Below are 17,492 nucleotides of genomic sequence, written 5' to 3'. Positions count from 1 at the left end.
TCTGCTGCCAAATTTGGTTTTGTTCTGTTGCATTTTGAGAGTTATCTAGTGGATGGACAGACAGACATACACAAACCTAAGCTCCGTTTTCATAATGTACTTCTATTGTTGGGTTGGGCTGGGAAGAACGAAAAATAATAAAAAACAAATATAACTGAAGGAAATGCCTTAGGATTAAATATTATGAATAGTATTAAATAGTATTCATGATGAATCTTTTTTTTTTGCTTTATATATGACTAAACTAAAATATTAGTCTTAATATTAGGTATCAATGCTATGTAGTATAAACTTGTTGCCTAATACAAGAATGTGTCAAATGACAATTTTTAGGAAATATTATATATTTTGTCTTCACTCCAATCCTGTAAGATTTATTTTGGTTTACAGACTTTAATTATTATGAAACTTGTCAACTTGTTTCTTAAAGGATTGAATAATATTTTGCACTGCCTAAGTCTGGTTGAAGCCTTTATGCAGGCAAAATTACCCCATATCTGGTCACTACAGTACTAGGAAACTCTTCAATAACAATTAGAAGCTGCCTTATAAGAAGTAGAAAACCAGTCTAGATGGACTTGGACTTGAGCCAGTGTGAAAATAAGGCCCCAGCATGGACAGTTTATGTTTGGTTTAATCCATGATTACTCCTATCAGCAATTAACTGAATAATGCAGCCAATAATGGAGACCAAGGGGACAGCTGTGTCCCCTCCAGTTCCATGTGGGGATATGATTTCTTGGCTGACCTGAAATAGAAAGGATAGTGGAGGGGCAACACACACACACACACACACACAGAGAGAGAGAGAGAGAGAGAGAGAGAGAGAGAGAGAGAGAGAGAGAGAGAGAGAGAGAGAGAAAAGAGAGAGAGAGAGATGGCAGCTGAATCTGTTTTTTTGTTGTTGTTTTTTTTGCAGCTTCCCCTGCACAGAGCAAGCAGCACGCACATGCCATGGGCCACCTTCAAAGTGTTGAGGGGCGGATTAGCTGGATTAAGGCGGCTATGAAAGGAGCCATGCTGCTCAGGAGGAAGTCTCGCTGGGGGCAGGCTAAAAGAGCCATTTTTACCTGTCCTGGTTGCTCTGAAAGGCCGGCCGGTCGCTAGCTGCCTACTGCTGTCAAAACACATTCAGACAGGATCCTGTTCCTTGGTTGCCTCCATCAAGAGAAGAAAGGGTGCCTGGGCACCCTATTAAGCTAACCGCTTGGGGCTAAACAGTTTGAGGTAGGGGGAGATGTGCTGCATCCCCTGGTGCTTGTTCTCTAACAAACCGAATGGGGGACAAAGACCGAGACGCCAGGCTGCTTGCTAAATAAACAAGGGGAGGGGTGCTGAGCGCTTGGCAGAGCAGGCGGGGGATCAGGCTTTAAGAAGAGCAGTGAAAGGCCTGTTTGAGGCCTACTCCCCAATCCCCAGGCTCGGCTTGCCCTTTTGTTTATTCCAGGCCTAAATTAATGTCTTTATTTACCAGAAATGCAAAGGGCTCAGGTTCCCAGTGTGGAGGGGGCGAGCGGGGAGAGGAATGGCCTGAAGGAGCCTTGGCCAAAGATATGGGGAAGGCCCGACCCCCGAAAGAGGGCTAAAAAGAGATTCAGTTGGGAGCCATTCACTGCTAAGACTCTTGTCAGCATTGACATAAATTTCCACTGGTGTTGGCATTTACGCATTTGGCATTTCCATATGTATAGAGTTGCCTGGACTAATTATGCTAATCATCTCCTCTGTTGGCCCTGTGAAAAATGCCCACATTAAGCACTCCACTGCCTGCTAATGTGACTTAATGTGGGGTTGAAACATACATTCATTCCCCTCTGAATGGTCAAATTTTTCCACATTGCTGCCTTCATTCAGGCAAGAAATGAATTTTTTGAACTCAGACCACTTTTCCAAGCGGGGAGGATGAACCAGAGAATAACACTCCTCTCTCCTTTTTGCTCTCTCCATTTTCTGTCCTATAGTTAGCCCCTTGCCAATAAAATAACATTTAAAAAAAAGCTAAACATTTTTTCACACCTATCCCTTAAAATTTTGATTCCACATTTCCAAGCATATGAGCAAGGTGGAGAGAGAGAGCCCGTTTTTATTTTAACTTGTCCTTCCTACTTCTTTTCTCTTGTTCAGCTGCCTCCCCCCAAAAGGCTTCTTCCTCCCCCAATCTTTCAATTCTTTGGAAAACTGAAACAGCCTGAGTGGCAACTCTAGCAAGTTTCAGCTAGTCTGAGGAAAGAAAGATCCTTTCAAAGCAGGCCATCACAGTTAGAAGATGCTTCTTAGAGCAAATGTCAAAGCAAAGGCAGAAAACAAAACAGATTTGGAAGATAGTGGATAATTTCTTTGTCATTATATTTCTGTTTTTAGAGTGCATCTGAAAACACTTTCATTCTCTAGAATGAATCAATTCAAGTAACTGTCAGAGCTGTTATTAGTAATGGGCAAAAAATAATTATTTTGCATGAGAACTTTAAATTGGCTTTTCCTGAAATCTTTAAACACTCCGTTTAATTGCCAACATTATTCGTTTTCTGAGATTAATACCACTAATATTACTTTGTACTGCAGATATAAAATAATATCTTATTGGCAAGCAAGGAAAATGTTTTCTTCCTTAGTATTTTTAACATTATTCTTTATTTTTTATTTACAAAGTTCAATATAATTTGATTTTGTTTGACCCAGAGTCACATATGTGAGACGGGTGATCATGTAAATTAATTAAATAAACTATTTCATTCTCCATGCATGTACTTTAATTGGATTTGTGAATTTCAAATTAAATTTCTCAAATGATCTTTCTGTAAAAGCTGATATTGAATGCAAGCTAAGATTATTATGGAAGTAACTTATTTTCTTAAATTATCACAAAAGGAAATTCATGTAATTATTGTTGTGGGCGAGCTATCATTTCAGTAGAGTGATTGGCCTATCTATAAGTATACATTGGTTGTCTAATTTAAGGATACCGTATATACTCGAGTATAAGCCGACCCGAATATAAGCCGAGGCACCTAATTTTACCCCCAAAAGCTGGAAAAGTTATTGACTCGAGTATAAGCCTAGGGTGGGAAATGCAGCAGCTACGGTAAATTTCAAAAATAAAAAATCAGTGTTATTTGAAACTCAAAGTTATGTTTATTCAAGGGACCCGCTTAATTAAAGTGTTCTATAATATCAGTATGACTTATAATACTGCAAGTCTGCAATATTAAAATACTTGTATAGGGGATCCCCGGGATCCCCCGAAGAGATCAAATCACAACCAGTATGCCACCTTCTTGGTATATTGTTTTTATTTTCACTGAGTTTTTTAAAATGAGCATTATTTCATCCTTTTTTTCTTTATGTTTGATTGGTATCTGCAATTTGTGTTAATTCTGTTCATACATATAATATAAATGAAAAACCCAGCTCTCTTAAAAAATATTTTAAGTTCTTTCTGGTGCTCCCTTTTAGAATTGGCCAACTAATATTTCTGTTCACCCAACTAATGTCAGGCAGAGTTAACTGAAAAAGTAATTTTTCATGAAAGGACATTTTCCTAGGATTTTAATTGTTCTTACTGTCAGATTTCTCGTTATTTCCAGCTTGAGTCTCCTTCTGACAAGTTTCCATTGCTTCTTGTCCTGTCCTCAGGTGCTATTGCTGCCGCCGCCTCCTCCTCCTCCAACAGCACCAGCACATTTGCTGCCCAGCGCTGCGGCTGAGGTGAAGCCGCCAAAGCTCCCGCTGGCGCCCCCGCAGCGTTGGGCGGATATCCGGCAGTGCTGTTGGAGGAGGAGGAGGCGAACCAGCCTGCCATCGCCGGCCACTGCCAGCCCCGCCGCTCTTCCCACCCCCTTCCAAGCCCCACAGTCCAGCGGATGGAGCAGCGAAGCCCCGGGGCTTCGCTGCTGCTCCCCGCATTTTCTGCACGGGGATCCCTTGGAGAGGGGATTCCAGCCTGCCATCGCCAGCCACCGCTAGCCCTGCCGCTCTTCCCACCCCCTTCCAAGCCCCAGTGGGCTTGGAAGGGGGTGGGAAGAGCGGCAGGGCTAGCGGTGGCCAATGTTCCCTCTAATTTTTTTTCAGTGTGAGCGGAAAAGTATAGTGTTTGAGCAGCACATTTTCATACCTGAGCACCTGGATTTTTTTCATAGATGTCACCCAAGACAACGAAATTAGTGTTATTTGAAACTCAATTCTACCATGTAAATATCCATTAAGTAAAAAAATCTCCCTATACAGGTAATCCTCAATCTACAACCATAATTGAGCACAAAGTTTCTATTGCTAAATGAGACATTTGTTAAGTGAGTTTTGCCCCATTTTACAACCTTTCTTGCTACAGTTAAGTGAATCACTGCGGTTGAATCAGTAACCTGGTTGTTAAGTCAGTCTGACTTTCCTACTGACTTTCCTTGGCAGATGGTTGCAAAAGGTGACCCCAGGACACTGCAACCGTCATAAATATGAGGCAGTTGCCAAAGATCCAAATTTTGATCCTATGACCATGGGGATGCTGCAATGATCATGTGTGAAGAACAGCTGTAATTCACTTTTTTCAGTGCTGATGTAGCTTTAGTCATTAAGTGAACTGTTGTAAGTTGAGGACTATACTTTCCCCCTTACTATCCAATAGTCTGCAGTGATTTAGCAAGTTATGAATAAATTACCAACTGATGTAGATTAGCAATTGGAGCACTTAAAGAAGCAAACAAAGAGGGGAGAGGAAGGGAGGGAGGAAGGAAAGAAGGGAGAGGGAGAGAGAAACAGAGACAGAGGGAGAGACAAAAAAGGAAAGAGGAGAAAGAGAAAAAGAAAGGGGAGAGGAGGGTGGGAGGATAAGAAAAAGAGGCAGAAAAAAGAAAGAGAGAGAAAGAGGAAAGGAAGAAAGAAGGAAGGAAGGAAGGAAGGAAAGAAAAAAGGAAGAAAAAAGGAAGAAAGAAAAGAGGAGAGTAGAGAAGGAATAGAGGCCAAAAAAGCAAACAAGGAAAAGTAGGGAAAAAACTTTCACTGGAAAACACTATTTTTCCATCAGTGCAAAACTTTCCTAAACAAGGTTAATTTTCTGGATTTTGACTTTCCGGTCCAGGTGGACCAAGAAGCCTTTATTTTCTTTTTCTAAAATCAAATAAAATCTGCAGAGCACCAGCACGCCATATGAAAAAGAATTTGTATTTGCAAGTAGGTTGATCACCAATCCATGACAAATAAGCTGAAATGCAATATTTAAAACATTCTTACTAAACAGCAGTCTGCCTTCGCTGGATGGCTTGGATCTCTCGCTGACTCTCCATGAAAGCACCGAGATAGAAACAGCCCTCCTGTGCGACATTGACAGTAGGGAGATGGGGGAGGGGTGCCTCGCCCTCTCCTGGGGAGCCCTGTCTGGGGAAGAACCCCCCTCCTTCGGCCTCGGGACTGTCGGTTTCTCCGACGGGTCTCCCCCCCTCCTCTGCCCCCGACCGACTTCCTTTTCTGGGCTTTTTGCAAATGAGCCGGACGCAGCCGAATCTCTCTCTGTGTGTATGTGTGTATGTGTGTGTGTGTGAGCGTGGGTTGCCCAATCCAGTTCCTCCCTCCGTAGTTTTGAACCTGGGAGGAACTGGTTTGGGCAACCCGAGAGCTCCGCCTGACGCCCGAAGGGCTTTGCACGAAGAAACGCGGCTTGAGGCGCAAGGACGGTCCTGGCTGTGGGGCGCAGGCCCCTAAAAGCCTCTCTTTGGTTCCCTCCTCCTCCCCCTCCTTCCACAGCCTGCGTGACGCCCTAGGCTGAGAGCTGCTGCTGCTGCACAGCTGAGGGAGGGAGAGCGAAAGCAGAGGCGGGGCGCCAAGCTTTGGTTAAGGCAGGCAAGGGAAACCGCGAGCCGAAAGGAAGTCTTGCTGGGGAGACGCGGCAGCAGGGCTTTAAAGGGCTCCCCCCTCCCCAGCCAGCCAGCCCACCCAGCCCATTCTTCCCCCGCCACAACTGTATCCAACAGGCCAAGTTGCTGGGAGGAGAAAGTTTGGGCTGCAGGACATGAGATTCCTCTGGGGAGGTCCTTTGCGGGAGGCCAGTTCCAGCCGCCTGCAAAGGACTTCCCACGTTTGCTTTGGTAGAAATCTCTGTGCGGCAGTTAGAAACTTCTGCGCGGGGATTTCTTTCCATGTGCGCGGCCGCGCACGCGCGCACCTTAGAGGGAACAGTGGTGGTGGCTGGCGATGGCAGGCTGGAATCCCCTCTCCAAGGGATCCCCGTGCAGAAAATGCGGGGAGCAGCAGCGAAGCCCCGGGGCTTCGCTGCTCCATCCGCTGGACTGTGGGGCTTGGAAGGGGGTGGGAAGAGCGGCAGGGCTAGCGGTGGCTGGCGATGGCAGGCTGGTTCGCCTCCTCCTCCTCCAACAGGCAACAGCACTGCCGGATCCAGTTGTAGACTCGAGTATAAGCCGAGGCGGCTGTTTTCAGCCCAAAAAGTGGGCTGAAAAACTCGGCTTATACTCGAGTATATACGGTACTTCTTTAATATAAGAAAGAAAATAATTGACAATCTGGGTTTTCTTTTGTAAACAAGGCATTTTCTATAGAATTTTGAGAATATGTGATAATTCTTTGTAGCCTGTTGCCACGAATTACCTAATTTCCTTGGTATTTGCAGGATCCTGATGCTTCACAGCATTTTGAGATATGCTTTTTTATGCATATGTTTCAGTTTGCTGTTTAATAATAAACTTCATGTTGGCTATTCAAAATCTATATATACTTCATGCGGTCAATCATGTTATCTCAATTTCGGTTTCCAATTTCTTTGCATCTATGAAACACAAATGCCTAACACTATGAAAAGTACACTTCAGCCTATGTCATCCATCTCATCCATGGCTCCTACCCTTTTCAGATTTTTCCTTCTTCCCTCTTATCAGCACCAAAGTCATTCAGAGCCTTCAGCTAGCCAGTAGGCCACCCACCTCTGCTGCCCACCCAAGAATATTACTTACACATATACATTGAAGCCCCTTGGCCTCTGCATTCAGCTGCCTTGGGGGCTTGTTTATTTGCTCTTATGAGTGAGGTATGCAGACCCCACAGTCACAGTTTATTTATCTGTTCACAAGACTGGCTATAGTAGAAAAGCCTAATTGAACATAAGATGGGCCATCTAACATTCTTCAAATTGCCCACTTTGATGGGGTTCATCTCCAATCACAAACATCCTGTGGTCTGATCTAATTCAAAGATAGCTTCATTCATCCCATATGCAGAGGCATCAGGCTAAATCTGCTTCCATCAAACATCAGTTCTCTCTGAATGAATATGTATCTTCTGTTTCAGTCTCAGCACTCTATATACACAATTCTTTCAAATAGTTCAGGCATTCTTCATTGAACATACATAAAGAGATGTTAGATCGGAAAGAATGGAGTTAACAGTTCAAGTTTGTATATTCCAGGAATATCCAAATCTCAGAATCTTTCTTCCTCTTATTCTGTCCCAAGTCAGATACTATATTCAAACACACCAGTTAACTTGTTCCTGTGTTACTAGCCCCTTTCTATGTCTCCAAGCAAGAACTGAATCTAGGATTTCTTCTATCCCAGTCTACAGGATAAAATATGCTATCACCTCATCTATAATTTACTGGGTCAATTAAATCATTTGATTTTGACTATTAAAAGAAAATCAATCTTCACTGAATGATCCTATTTAAGAGGTAGATCCACAGCAAAACAAAAACAAAAAAACTCCACCACTGATGTAACTCCTGGAGCAGGAAACACAACTATCATTTAATCTGTCCGGACATATGCAAGATATGGAAACAAGATATTCAAGGTCAGAAGAATCTTGTCCACCATTTTAGAACAATAAACACCTGTTTGTTCAATAGCACTTTCCAGATCTCTGGGTAACTAGCATTTCTTCATCTTTTTTTTTCTATTCTTGTCCACTTAATAAGAATGGGCAAAAAGCCTTCCATATTTTTTTCTTACCTTTTGCACACTGGAGAATGTGGGATAAATGCGTTTAGTCTGCCAGAATAATCATCCAGTAGCAGCAACCTTTAAAAAAGCCCTGCGGCCAGCTACACTAAAACATTCTAGTTAAAAATTAAACCTGCCTTCTTTGAGGTCACCCTGGCCTATAAATCAGCCATGACCTTTTGCCTCCATAATACTTGCTTGTTTCCAAGCCCCAAGCTTTTGATTTAATCCCTACTGAGCAGTCTACCATGGATATAACTACGCCAACAGGCAAGTGCCATCAAAGATATTAACCTATAAGGGCTTCCAACCAATCCCCTTGACATCACTATCAGTTTTTCTCTAGCATGAAACTGGTGGTTAGGACTATCACTATCAGTACTACTCATGTTTAGTATTTTGTACACTGAACATTAAGAGGTTCCTTTCTTGCTCTGAAATTCCAAAATACAGATGCTAATTTAAAAAATATTATTTATAAACTGAGATAAATTCCTTTTTGGCTTAATCCAAACATTGTTAGTGAACTGTCTGAAATTCTATAGGTCTTAACTAGAAAATAAAATATTTTAGCTGTTGGAATGCTACTACAGTAATTAGCATGGGGAATTGGCTAAAAAAAAAAACCAACTTTTTAAGCTTAGTTCTCACCAAATGATGGTAAATGTGTTTCAGGACTATACCCTTCATGCCACAGATCAGGAGTCACATAATCTTCCATACACACAAACAAATCCTACAAACAGAAAATGAACATTTCAAGGAAAAGAATGATTTAGAGCATTCTTTCTGATATGCAAGTTTTTTTTAAAATCTAGAAGAGTGTTTGGAAAACAGAGGAGCACTTCTGCAAGCTCCCACATGTAGTTTAAAGTAATACAAGCCAGACAAAGATTATCACCTGGATTTTTACATTTATGTTAAATAACCCTTAGTTTACTTGTGAGTGAAGATACTACTATGGTATTCCTGTCTGTTGATTCTTAGTGGAGCCTTATAAAGCTGCCTAGACCATGTGACAAGAAAAAAATAACCTAAAATCCAGGCCCCGGGGGTGGGGTGGGGGGTGGGGGATGCCATGAGCTTTCAGGAAAGTGTGCAGGTTCAAGTATTTAGGATTATTCACTGTAATAAATACCTGTAATATATGACAGAGTACAGTATATAAACTTGAGAAAGCCTCTGGAAACTCATTCATCAGTTCATATTAAATAAAAGCATATTATTTATGATTTCAATTCCATGCCAGTTTTTTCTTTCTAATCTGGATGTTATTATCAGGCTATAATCACCCACCCACCAATCATACATAGAAAGATGCAAGAGATTGAAAAAAGAAAGATTCAAATTTAAAATGCTAGTTTGTGGGATAGATATAAACTCATGTTTCTTACTCCAGAATATTTGCAAATGTCAATACTATTGTTTTATCACATTTCTAATTATAAGATGCCAGTCCTAAATGTTGCTCATGGAATATTTTTACAGTATCTTAATTGTCAGTAGTTCTTTGGAAAATATTCTGAGGGTTTTTAATGCATAAAAAACACATCCTAATGTGTCCAAAAATGACTTTTCAGTAAAAATTGAGTTGAGGAAAAAAGCTCAACCTCCTAAGCTATGAGGAAAAAGCTTGACCTTTCACTACTAAAATCACATTTCAGTGCATAAAATTGGTCAAAATCATTTGTGCTCAATACTTGAGGAGAAAAATGTCCACCTAAAAGAAGTATGAACTTGGTGTATCCTTAGCTCCATGGAAAAAGTCCACCCAGGATATCATTAATGCCTTCTGCCTTTGAGTCATTTAAGATATCAGCACTAGAAAAAGTTATTTTATTAAAAACAAATAATGGTTTGATCTTTTTCCAGAATAAACCACAAAAAATTTAACAACCTCAAAATCTTTTAAACCATTCATAGTTCAAGAACATTAATTTAATTTGGTAGTTGCTTTGTCTCAAACATTCTTACAGACCAAAAGACATGGCTTGCAGAAATGTTTTAAATAGATGTTTTCCTGCTACCATTCCCAATCAATTGTTATCCCTTCATATCATTCAGTTCTGAAATAAAGAAATAATGCCCTCAAGATGAGGGCCTTAGTGCTTTTAGGTTAGGAAAATCATATCTACACTATACAAACCAAAAGGTGGAGATGGCAGGTCTTATCTACACTTGTATCTACACCAAATCTTTTCCAATCTGTTATTCTTCTTGTGTGTTAGGAATCATGGTTAAGAATGACAGGAGTTGCACTCTGAATAGTAACACACTAAGGAAGGGTAATTTATAACAACATTGCATATTGAATAATTAGGTGGAAGGAATCTAAAGAGGAACAGTATGCAAAAACAGGAGACAGCCATGATTATTTTGATGACTAGAAGAACATCAGATGTGATGTTGATTGCTACAAGAGCTATATTCTTTATAGTTCTTTATTTAGTCTCTGCCATCATTCTCATAGACACTATAGACCACGGGTGTCAAACTTGCTGCGTCATATTGCTGTCCCATGACGTTTTTCTCATTTGTGGAGCTGGGGTGAGCGTGGCCTGCACGTGACACATCCAGCCCGTAGGCTGCCAGTTTGACACCCCATGCGATGGACTGAACATTTTGTGCTTTCAGAACCAATGTTTTGGGCAGAAGTTACATTTGAAGGATGATTCCCATATCCATTGTAATATACAGGTAATCCTCAACCTACAACAATTCACTTAGTGACCATTCAAATAGCACTGGAAATGGTGACTTATGACCATTTTTCACACTTATGACCACTGTAGCATCCCCATGGTCACATGATCAAAATTCAGACATTTGGCAGCTGACTCATAATAGTTGTCGTGTCCTGGGGTTACCTTTTATAACCTTAAGACAAGCAAAGTCAATGGGGAAGGAAGATTCACTTAACAACTGTTTTACTAATTGAACAACTGCAGTGATTCACTTCATAACTGTGGCAAGAAAGATTGTAAAATGGGGCAAACCTCACTTAGCAAAGGTCTCACTTAGCAACAGAAATTTTGAGTGCAATTGTATCATAAGTCGAGAACTACCTGTACGTACTGATGAAATAAATTCTGAGAAGTTGCCATTGATATGAACCGGCAAAAAGAATTATACTACAGTAGGATAAAAGAAGCCTCTCCCTAGATCAGGGCTAACAATCTGTGCTGTGAGATCCACAGGCTACTTTCAATATGTGGATGAGCCCAGAGTTCAATCTGGAGGTTTAGGGAAGAGAAAAAGACTGAGGGAAAAACCCAAAATCAGAAAAGAAAACACGATCACCACCAGACAGCAACTAGTTCTGATGTCTGGCATGAATTATTTATTCTTCCCTTAAGAATTACATCTATATGAGGAAAGAAGAGGCGGATAAGACAAGAAATTGGGAAAAGAGAGTTGCAAAAAAAAAAAAGGGGGGGAAAGAGGAACACACCCACTTTCAACTCTGGTCTATCTATTTTTGGTTTCAGCCTTGCCAATCTCTGAAATGCAGAAAAAGTTTTCCTCTCACTGTCCAAGATATGCCTATTTAGGGCTTTTCTCAAACCAAACCAATGATGACAAAGGATGAAGCATATGTCAAATTCAGTCATGAACCCAAATACTGCTTTGTATTCTGTGCACAGCACTATAAATAATCAGCTTGGAGGTAACATTGGAAAATTTAGAAATCAGTATGTTGATAACCAACTTATGCTAAGAGACCCACAATAACTACAGAAAAGAATGCAGAATTCAATGCAGCACTTTCACATGAGTACTTATTTCCAAGGGGAAAAAACTGTGTTTTAACTACCAAAAGGATTTATAACCATATTTATAGAATAGAAGATGGAGGAACAGCAGGAAAGGAGATATATAGGTGAAATCTTCTCTTACTTCCATCCGTATGCCAACTTTTTGTATCCAAATTTCCTAGCACATAGCTATTCACAACAATATACCTCAAAACAGTGGGTGGCAAATGCTAGTCAACTGATAAACATTGCATTTCACTGAAGTACAAGCACAATCATTTGTTGACATTTGTCAACACCTATGGTGTTGAGAAGTATCTATTCAAAATGGCATCAGTGAGAATTTCTTTTAAGACTGTGCATAGGTTCTCTTCTTAGCAGCACTCAAAGCTGAGCCCTAGATCCTGCAAGCAGCAACTCAACATTGGGACAAGCACCAAAGAAGAATCCTATCATAAAAACTGAGCAAACTGTCAATGGCCAAACAGTAAGAACAAACCTAATTCTGTAGGTTAGGTTCTCAGGGGAGGTTCTTGATTTGGACTAAGATGTGTTGATTACTAAAAAAGGGTATTTCCCATCTTTAAATGTTTAAACAGCTGCAGATTTTTGATGGATCTCCTTTTGCCATGAGACTATCACACAGAGGCAAGAAATAGGGGAGGGGAAAAGGCTAAGGTTGAGATATTTTCTTTTCTTTCCAATCCCCTTTCAGAGTGTGAAACAGGTGGGTAAACTTTACTGGCATTCATGTGAGAGTGGTTTTATTTAAAAGGGAGTGGGAGGGTGGAAGAGTAAAGTTGCCTTTATTGTTGAACAAAATCCAAGAGTAGTTTAGGACCACACATGGAGTTTGGGTTGTGCAGGGGGAGGAGGTGTGGAACGCCAAAGATCGCTGACAGTCATCACAGAGAAACATCTGCTCTTGGAAAGCTCCCAGGCTGCTTGCAAAAAAAAGTATAAATAAATAAATAAGTCCCAGGGTGTGAAAATTCAGCACAACCTGGAGTTGGAAGGGAGAAGATTGCAAGGGAGTGGATGGAAGGGAAAGAACAGGATGAAATAGCAGCAATTTTAAAAGAGTTAGCATGCTGGACTTCCTAAAACATCATTTTTTAAATCAAATTAAGATGTATTCCTGGATGATGCCATTGTTTTGGGCTGACTGCATTTAACCTGAATTCATTTTCAGTTGCCAGAGAGTGGGATCCAAACCAAAATGCAACTGACACCTTGGTTGCAGGCTGCAATTATTCACTCCTTCAGTATCACCCTCAAAAGATAATTCAGTGTTTGAATATCAATAATGTAATGAACCCATCAGGAATTGGTGGCAAGAAAAACCATGAGGGGAGACAATCGGTCTAATTATACTTGAATTTCAATTCCATTCAATTCAACCTTTATTGTCAGTGCACAACATGTGTACAATGATTCTCCTTTAGTGTCCCCCCAACACAAATACATATCACAGTGAAAGAAAGAAAATCCCTAACCAAATAAATCATACCAACAACACACAATCCTCTATACATATATGTGGAAGAATGCATTTTCACTGACAGAAATCTGGATTGCACACACTTACAATGAGACAATGTGCACAGGAACACAAATGCAGAACAGCAATGAAAAGTTTATACACAAACATACTATCCTATGAACAAATCTGGCACAGGAGTCAAACTGTCTCTTTAAAAAAAAAAAAGTTAATAAATTTATGGATTGTGGGTAAGATATGCTTCCTAAAACTTGTGGCTTTAAGTCATAGGTTTTTTTTAAAAAAACAAAACAGATTAATTTAAATGTTTCTGAACAAACCTGAGATTAAAGAGAAATTTCCTGGCCTAGGCACAAGGTCAATCTAGAGAATAACCACAATTTCATTCTTATCAGAAAATGGCCTGATGGGTAACTAAAACTCTTTTGCTTAAACTATATAGGTGTGCCTCTGCATAATACTTCATATGCCAGACTAGCAACTTGGAAGTTTCTCAAAGAGAAAGTAAAATGTAATAAATAAATAAGTAAACAAGTAAACATCAAAATCTGTGGTTTCCCAAAACTTCAGAAACTGTTCCTAATATGTTGCATCTCGTTACTAAAACCTTCAAAACAGATACCTTCTGGATACCTTTTATCCACACAATCTCTGGAACAGTCTTAAGTGACAAAACAAACAATAGTGAAGTAAAACCCATATTTATTTTTTTACTTTGAAGTTGCCTACATAACTGCCATAAAACACAGAAAGCCTGTATTCCATACTTTTACAACATCTGCTATCAATGTTTATCTGTTGTAATGCAAAGAAATGTCCTAAAATTATTTTGTTCTATATAAAAGTAAAAAATATTGATGCAATGTTTTTACTAGTTTACATACATATTACACCAGGACACAATTCCTTTTCATTTTTGTGCTCAAATATATATGAGCTGTCTGGTAGCAAAACTAAATTTTCTTCCAATGTGTTAGACAACTTTTATCTCACCCCTAACACACTCCATGCTACATGTAGTCCTCCTAGCAGTCACATCAACCAGGAAGAAACTTACCTTCTACCCAGAGCTGTTCAATGTCAGTTTCGATGGAGGCTACTCGCAGCCCTACTGCCAGTGCCCCAAAGACCAGCAGCCCCACAAAAAGCACTTTGCCACAATGATGCTGGATCCAGCAGCCCAGCGTAAACAACAGAGCCTGGAACTGGGCCCGCAGCCACAGTGGGGCTTTCTGGCCAACAGCTTTACCCTGGGGAGAAAAACTGAAAGTTAGCCAAAATGATTTCCTTACATGGAACATCCTGTTTGAGGATTAGCTAGCACTGGGGTTCAGGAAGATTTACTAGCTTTAAGTAAAGCATTCCTGTGAAATCTTACTCACAGATTTGGGGCCATAGGTGTTTCCCTATAGTCATCTGCTAGGGCCTCAATTGAATCTATTTGCTAGTAACTGATTCTTCCCTTCTAGTTTGAAGATATGAGTTTGAGTTTGTTCAGCCTTCCTTTGCCTTGTGCAGTTCCAGATGCGTTGGACTGTACTCCATAACCTTCACACACTGTATTTAAGGTTGTGTTGGTTGAAAGTGATGGCTTTATAGTCTAACACACCTGAAGGATGCAAAGTTTTAGAAAGGCTGCTGCACTAGTGACTGATGCTTCTAGATACGGGTCCATCTACACTTATACTTTGGGTAGCTACTATGCAAAAAAAAAAGAGAGAGAGAGAGAGAGAGAGAAGTCACTGTAAAGTTTACAGTTAAGACTTGGTGGGGTTGTCTCACCCAGATAATGGCTTAGAGAAGGAATCTCACCTTCTCTTTCTCCTGAACACAGCTCTTAACTGAAGCTCCTTGTTTGGTGTCTGTAGCCTCATTGCAGCTAGAATGTCAAGAATCTGGTCAACTTAACTCCCAGATACTTTCCAGGGAAAGAGGGGAGAAAAAGAGGTGTAAGCTTTTTCTCCCCATTTATCAGCTGCATCTTTTTGTCTTACCTCATTCCCTCAGCCTCTTCCAATGTGTCTTCTCTCAGTTAGCTCCCTTGGTCCTCCCCGTGGTTTCATTCTGAAGGTCTGACCACGATAGACTTCTCTTTCCACATGACTAGGCAAAATCCATCCTCCTTCTCCTCCTCACACTCAAGCGGCGGGTCCTCCTGTTCCTATCCCCTTCCCATCCTCTCAGGCATATTTTCGGGAGTAGGCCTTTCCTGGCTCCCCATTTAGGAACAGTCCCCCCCCCCTAGGAAGACTCTGCTTCGTCTCCTCTCTTCCCATAAACAAGTTTCTGAGACCCCAGAGCAGACTGTCTCTGGATAACCGGCCCCCTCCTTTCATCTCCCACCCCAAAACAAGCCGGGGGACTCCTCGAGGATCTACCATCACGCAGCCCCCACGCCCGCGTCCAAGAGGGCTGCTTTCGCCTTCACCCCTTTGCAAAACTGCTCCTAAAGAGAAGGAACCCCCAAAGTTTTACCCACTCGTCTCCTCCCCATCCGTGGGAAAAGCGCCGCCGTCCCGCTTCCTTACCTTGGAGATTTGCTTGAGGGCAAAGGCTGCGTGGCAATAGCTGGGTCTCCGAAGGAGATCGGAGTTGGCAGCGGCCGCGTAAGACGACGGGAGCTCTCCAAAGAAGCCCCAGCTCCCGGGGACAGGCTGACCCGAAGCCATGGTTCGGGGTCGAACGAGGACGAGAAGCGAGGGAGCTCCGGCGGCTTCCCAAGAGCGGTAATCCACGAGAGAAAAGTGCGGGGTCCGAGGCTTCAGAATGGCTTCTGCGGGGATCCCATGCGAACATTATGGGGGCGAATCCGGGGCCATGCGGGCGCACCCCAGACGCCCTCGGCGCCGCCCAGCGTGGCCCTTCAACGCGCGGCGGGAGACGGGGGAGCAAAGCACTCACACAGCCTCCGGGAGCGAGAGGAGAGTCGCTCGGGTGCCCGGCGGTGCTGTGCGCCTCGGAACCCGTCCCACCAACATTTGGAACAAACAGCCTCCTTCGAGATCCTGAAAAGAGGAAAGGGGGGAGGAAGGTTTGGTTTGATGGGAAAGTGCTCCAGTTCCCATTGGCCGAGGAAGAGGCAAATTACTCCGCAAACATCTCCTATTATTAGCTGCTAAGCAACAGCTCACCAAAGTGGAGAGAGAAGAGACCACCCAGGCAGCGCCTCCCCCGCCTCCCTCCTCCCCGCCTCAAATCAATGAGGGCAGGGGGAGGGAGGGAGGAGGGAGGGAACCTTGCCTTCCACACAGGAATTCTGCTCCACAGATTTTCAAATACTGCCCGTTGTCCCTTCCCGGCTCCCCCCACCCCACCCCAATCCAAACGAGCTCCTTTATTTGTAATTGCAAGCGGACGTTTGGATACATCGAGACAGCTGCAAACTTGCGGGGGGGGGAGGGGGGAGGCGAGGAACTCTGGAGCAGGAAAGAAAAAAAAATAAAGGAATAAAACTTTTAGTTTTAGGAAAGGGGAACTTGATTGATGGATTTCAGGAAAAGTAATAGGTGGATCCAAATTGGAATTAATGCCAACAGGACATACAAGAGAAAGAATAGAGTGGTGACTGGAAGGAATGATTTAAGTGACAAAATACAGCGCAAAATGTCCTGTGCTTACATCAGGAGTTATGCAGTATCATAAGCAAAAGGAAAGATTTAATCATGTATAGAGTACTGTTATTTCCCTACAGAGAAAACTCTTTTCTCTAAATCCTATGGGCCCAGAGAAGTAGTGAGGCAACAGGGATGGATATGAAATTTCCAAAGGAAGTTGAGTCCCTCATCTGTCCCTTAGAACCTAAAGTCATTCTGCATGTATGAGATCGTTATCCCTAATTTTTTAAAGGGAAAATACAGACACATTAACCAAATGCATTCAACAACTATCTTATTACTTTTGTCTCTTTCCTGCAAATGTTGATCTTTCCAAAATCAAACGGTATGCCAATGACCAAGTTTCTGGTGTATTGAGTAAGGAAAATGACTCCGTTCTGGAAATGTGAAGAAATATCCCGTCTTCACAGGCCAAGGATTTCTGACCACTAATTTTGACCAATCCTCCAATGGAAGTGAAATCTACAAAATGGAAATAAAATCTGATGGTAGTCAGAGGAGAGAAAAGCCAGGCTTCAAATTGTCTAGGTCAGGGGTCAGCAATCTTATACATTCAAAGAGCCATTTGGACCTGTTTCTCACAGAAAAGAAAACACTGGGAGCCACAAAACCCTTTCCATGCCTGACTATTTCCTGAGCGGCCACAAAACTACTATATGTAGTTGAATTAAACATTCTGTTTTCT

General features: G+C 41.8%; 1 protein-coding gene across 1 annotated transcript in view; it reads right to left on the bottom strand.

The window, feature by feature from the left end:
• Window positions 1–16,279, bottom strand: part of PTCH2 (patched 2) — a 78,321-nt gene extending 62,042 nt beyond the window's left edge. The window contains exons 1-2 of the mRNA XM_032219108.1: window positions 15,722–16,279; window positions 14,251–14,443 (exon numbers count right to left, since the gene is read on the bottom strand). Of these exons, the coding sequence (XP_032074999.1) occupies window positions 14,251–14,443; window positions 15,722–15,862 (334 nt within the window). The 5' untranslated portion in view covers window positions 15,863–16,279. The remainder of the gene's footprint in view (window positions 1–14,250; window positions 14,444–15,721) is intronic.
• Window positions 16,280–17,492: the final 1,213 nt, after the last annotated feature.

This window comes from Thamnophis elegans, chromosome 5 (assembly GCF_009769535.1).
Source record: "Thamnophis elegans isolate rThaEle1 chromosome 5, rThaEle1.pri, whole genome shotgun sequence".
Taxonomy (NCBI): domain Eukaryota; kingdom Metazoa; phylum Chordata; class Lepidosauria; order Squamata; family Colubridae; genus Thamnophis; species Thamnophis elegans.
Note: the sequence above shows the minus strand (reverse complement) of the source record. Positions and strands in the feature narration are given on the sequence as shown.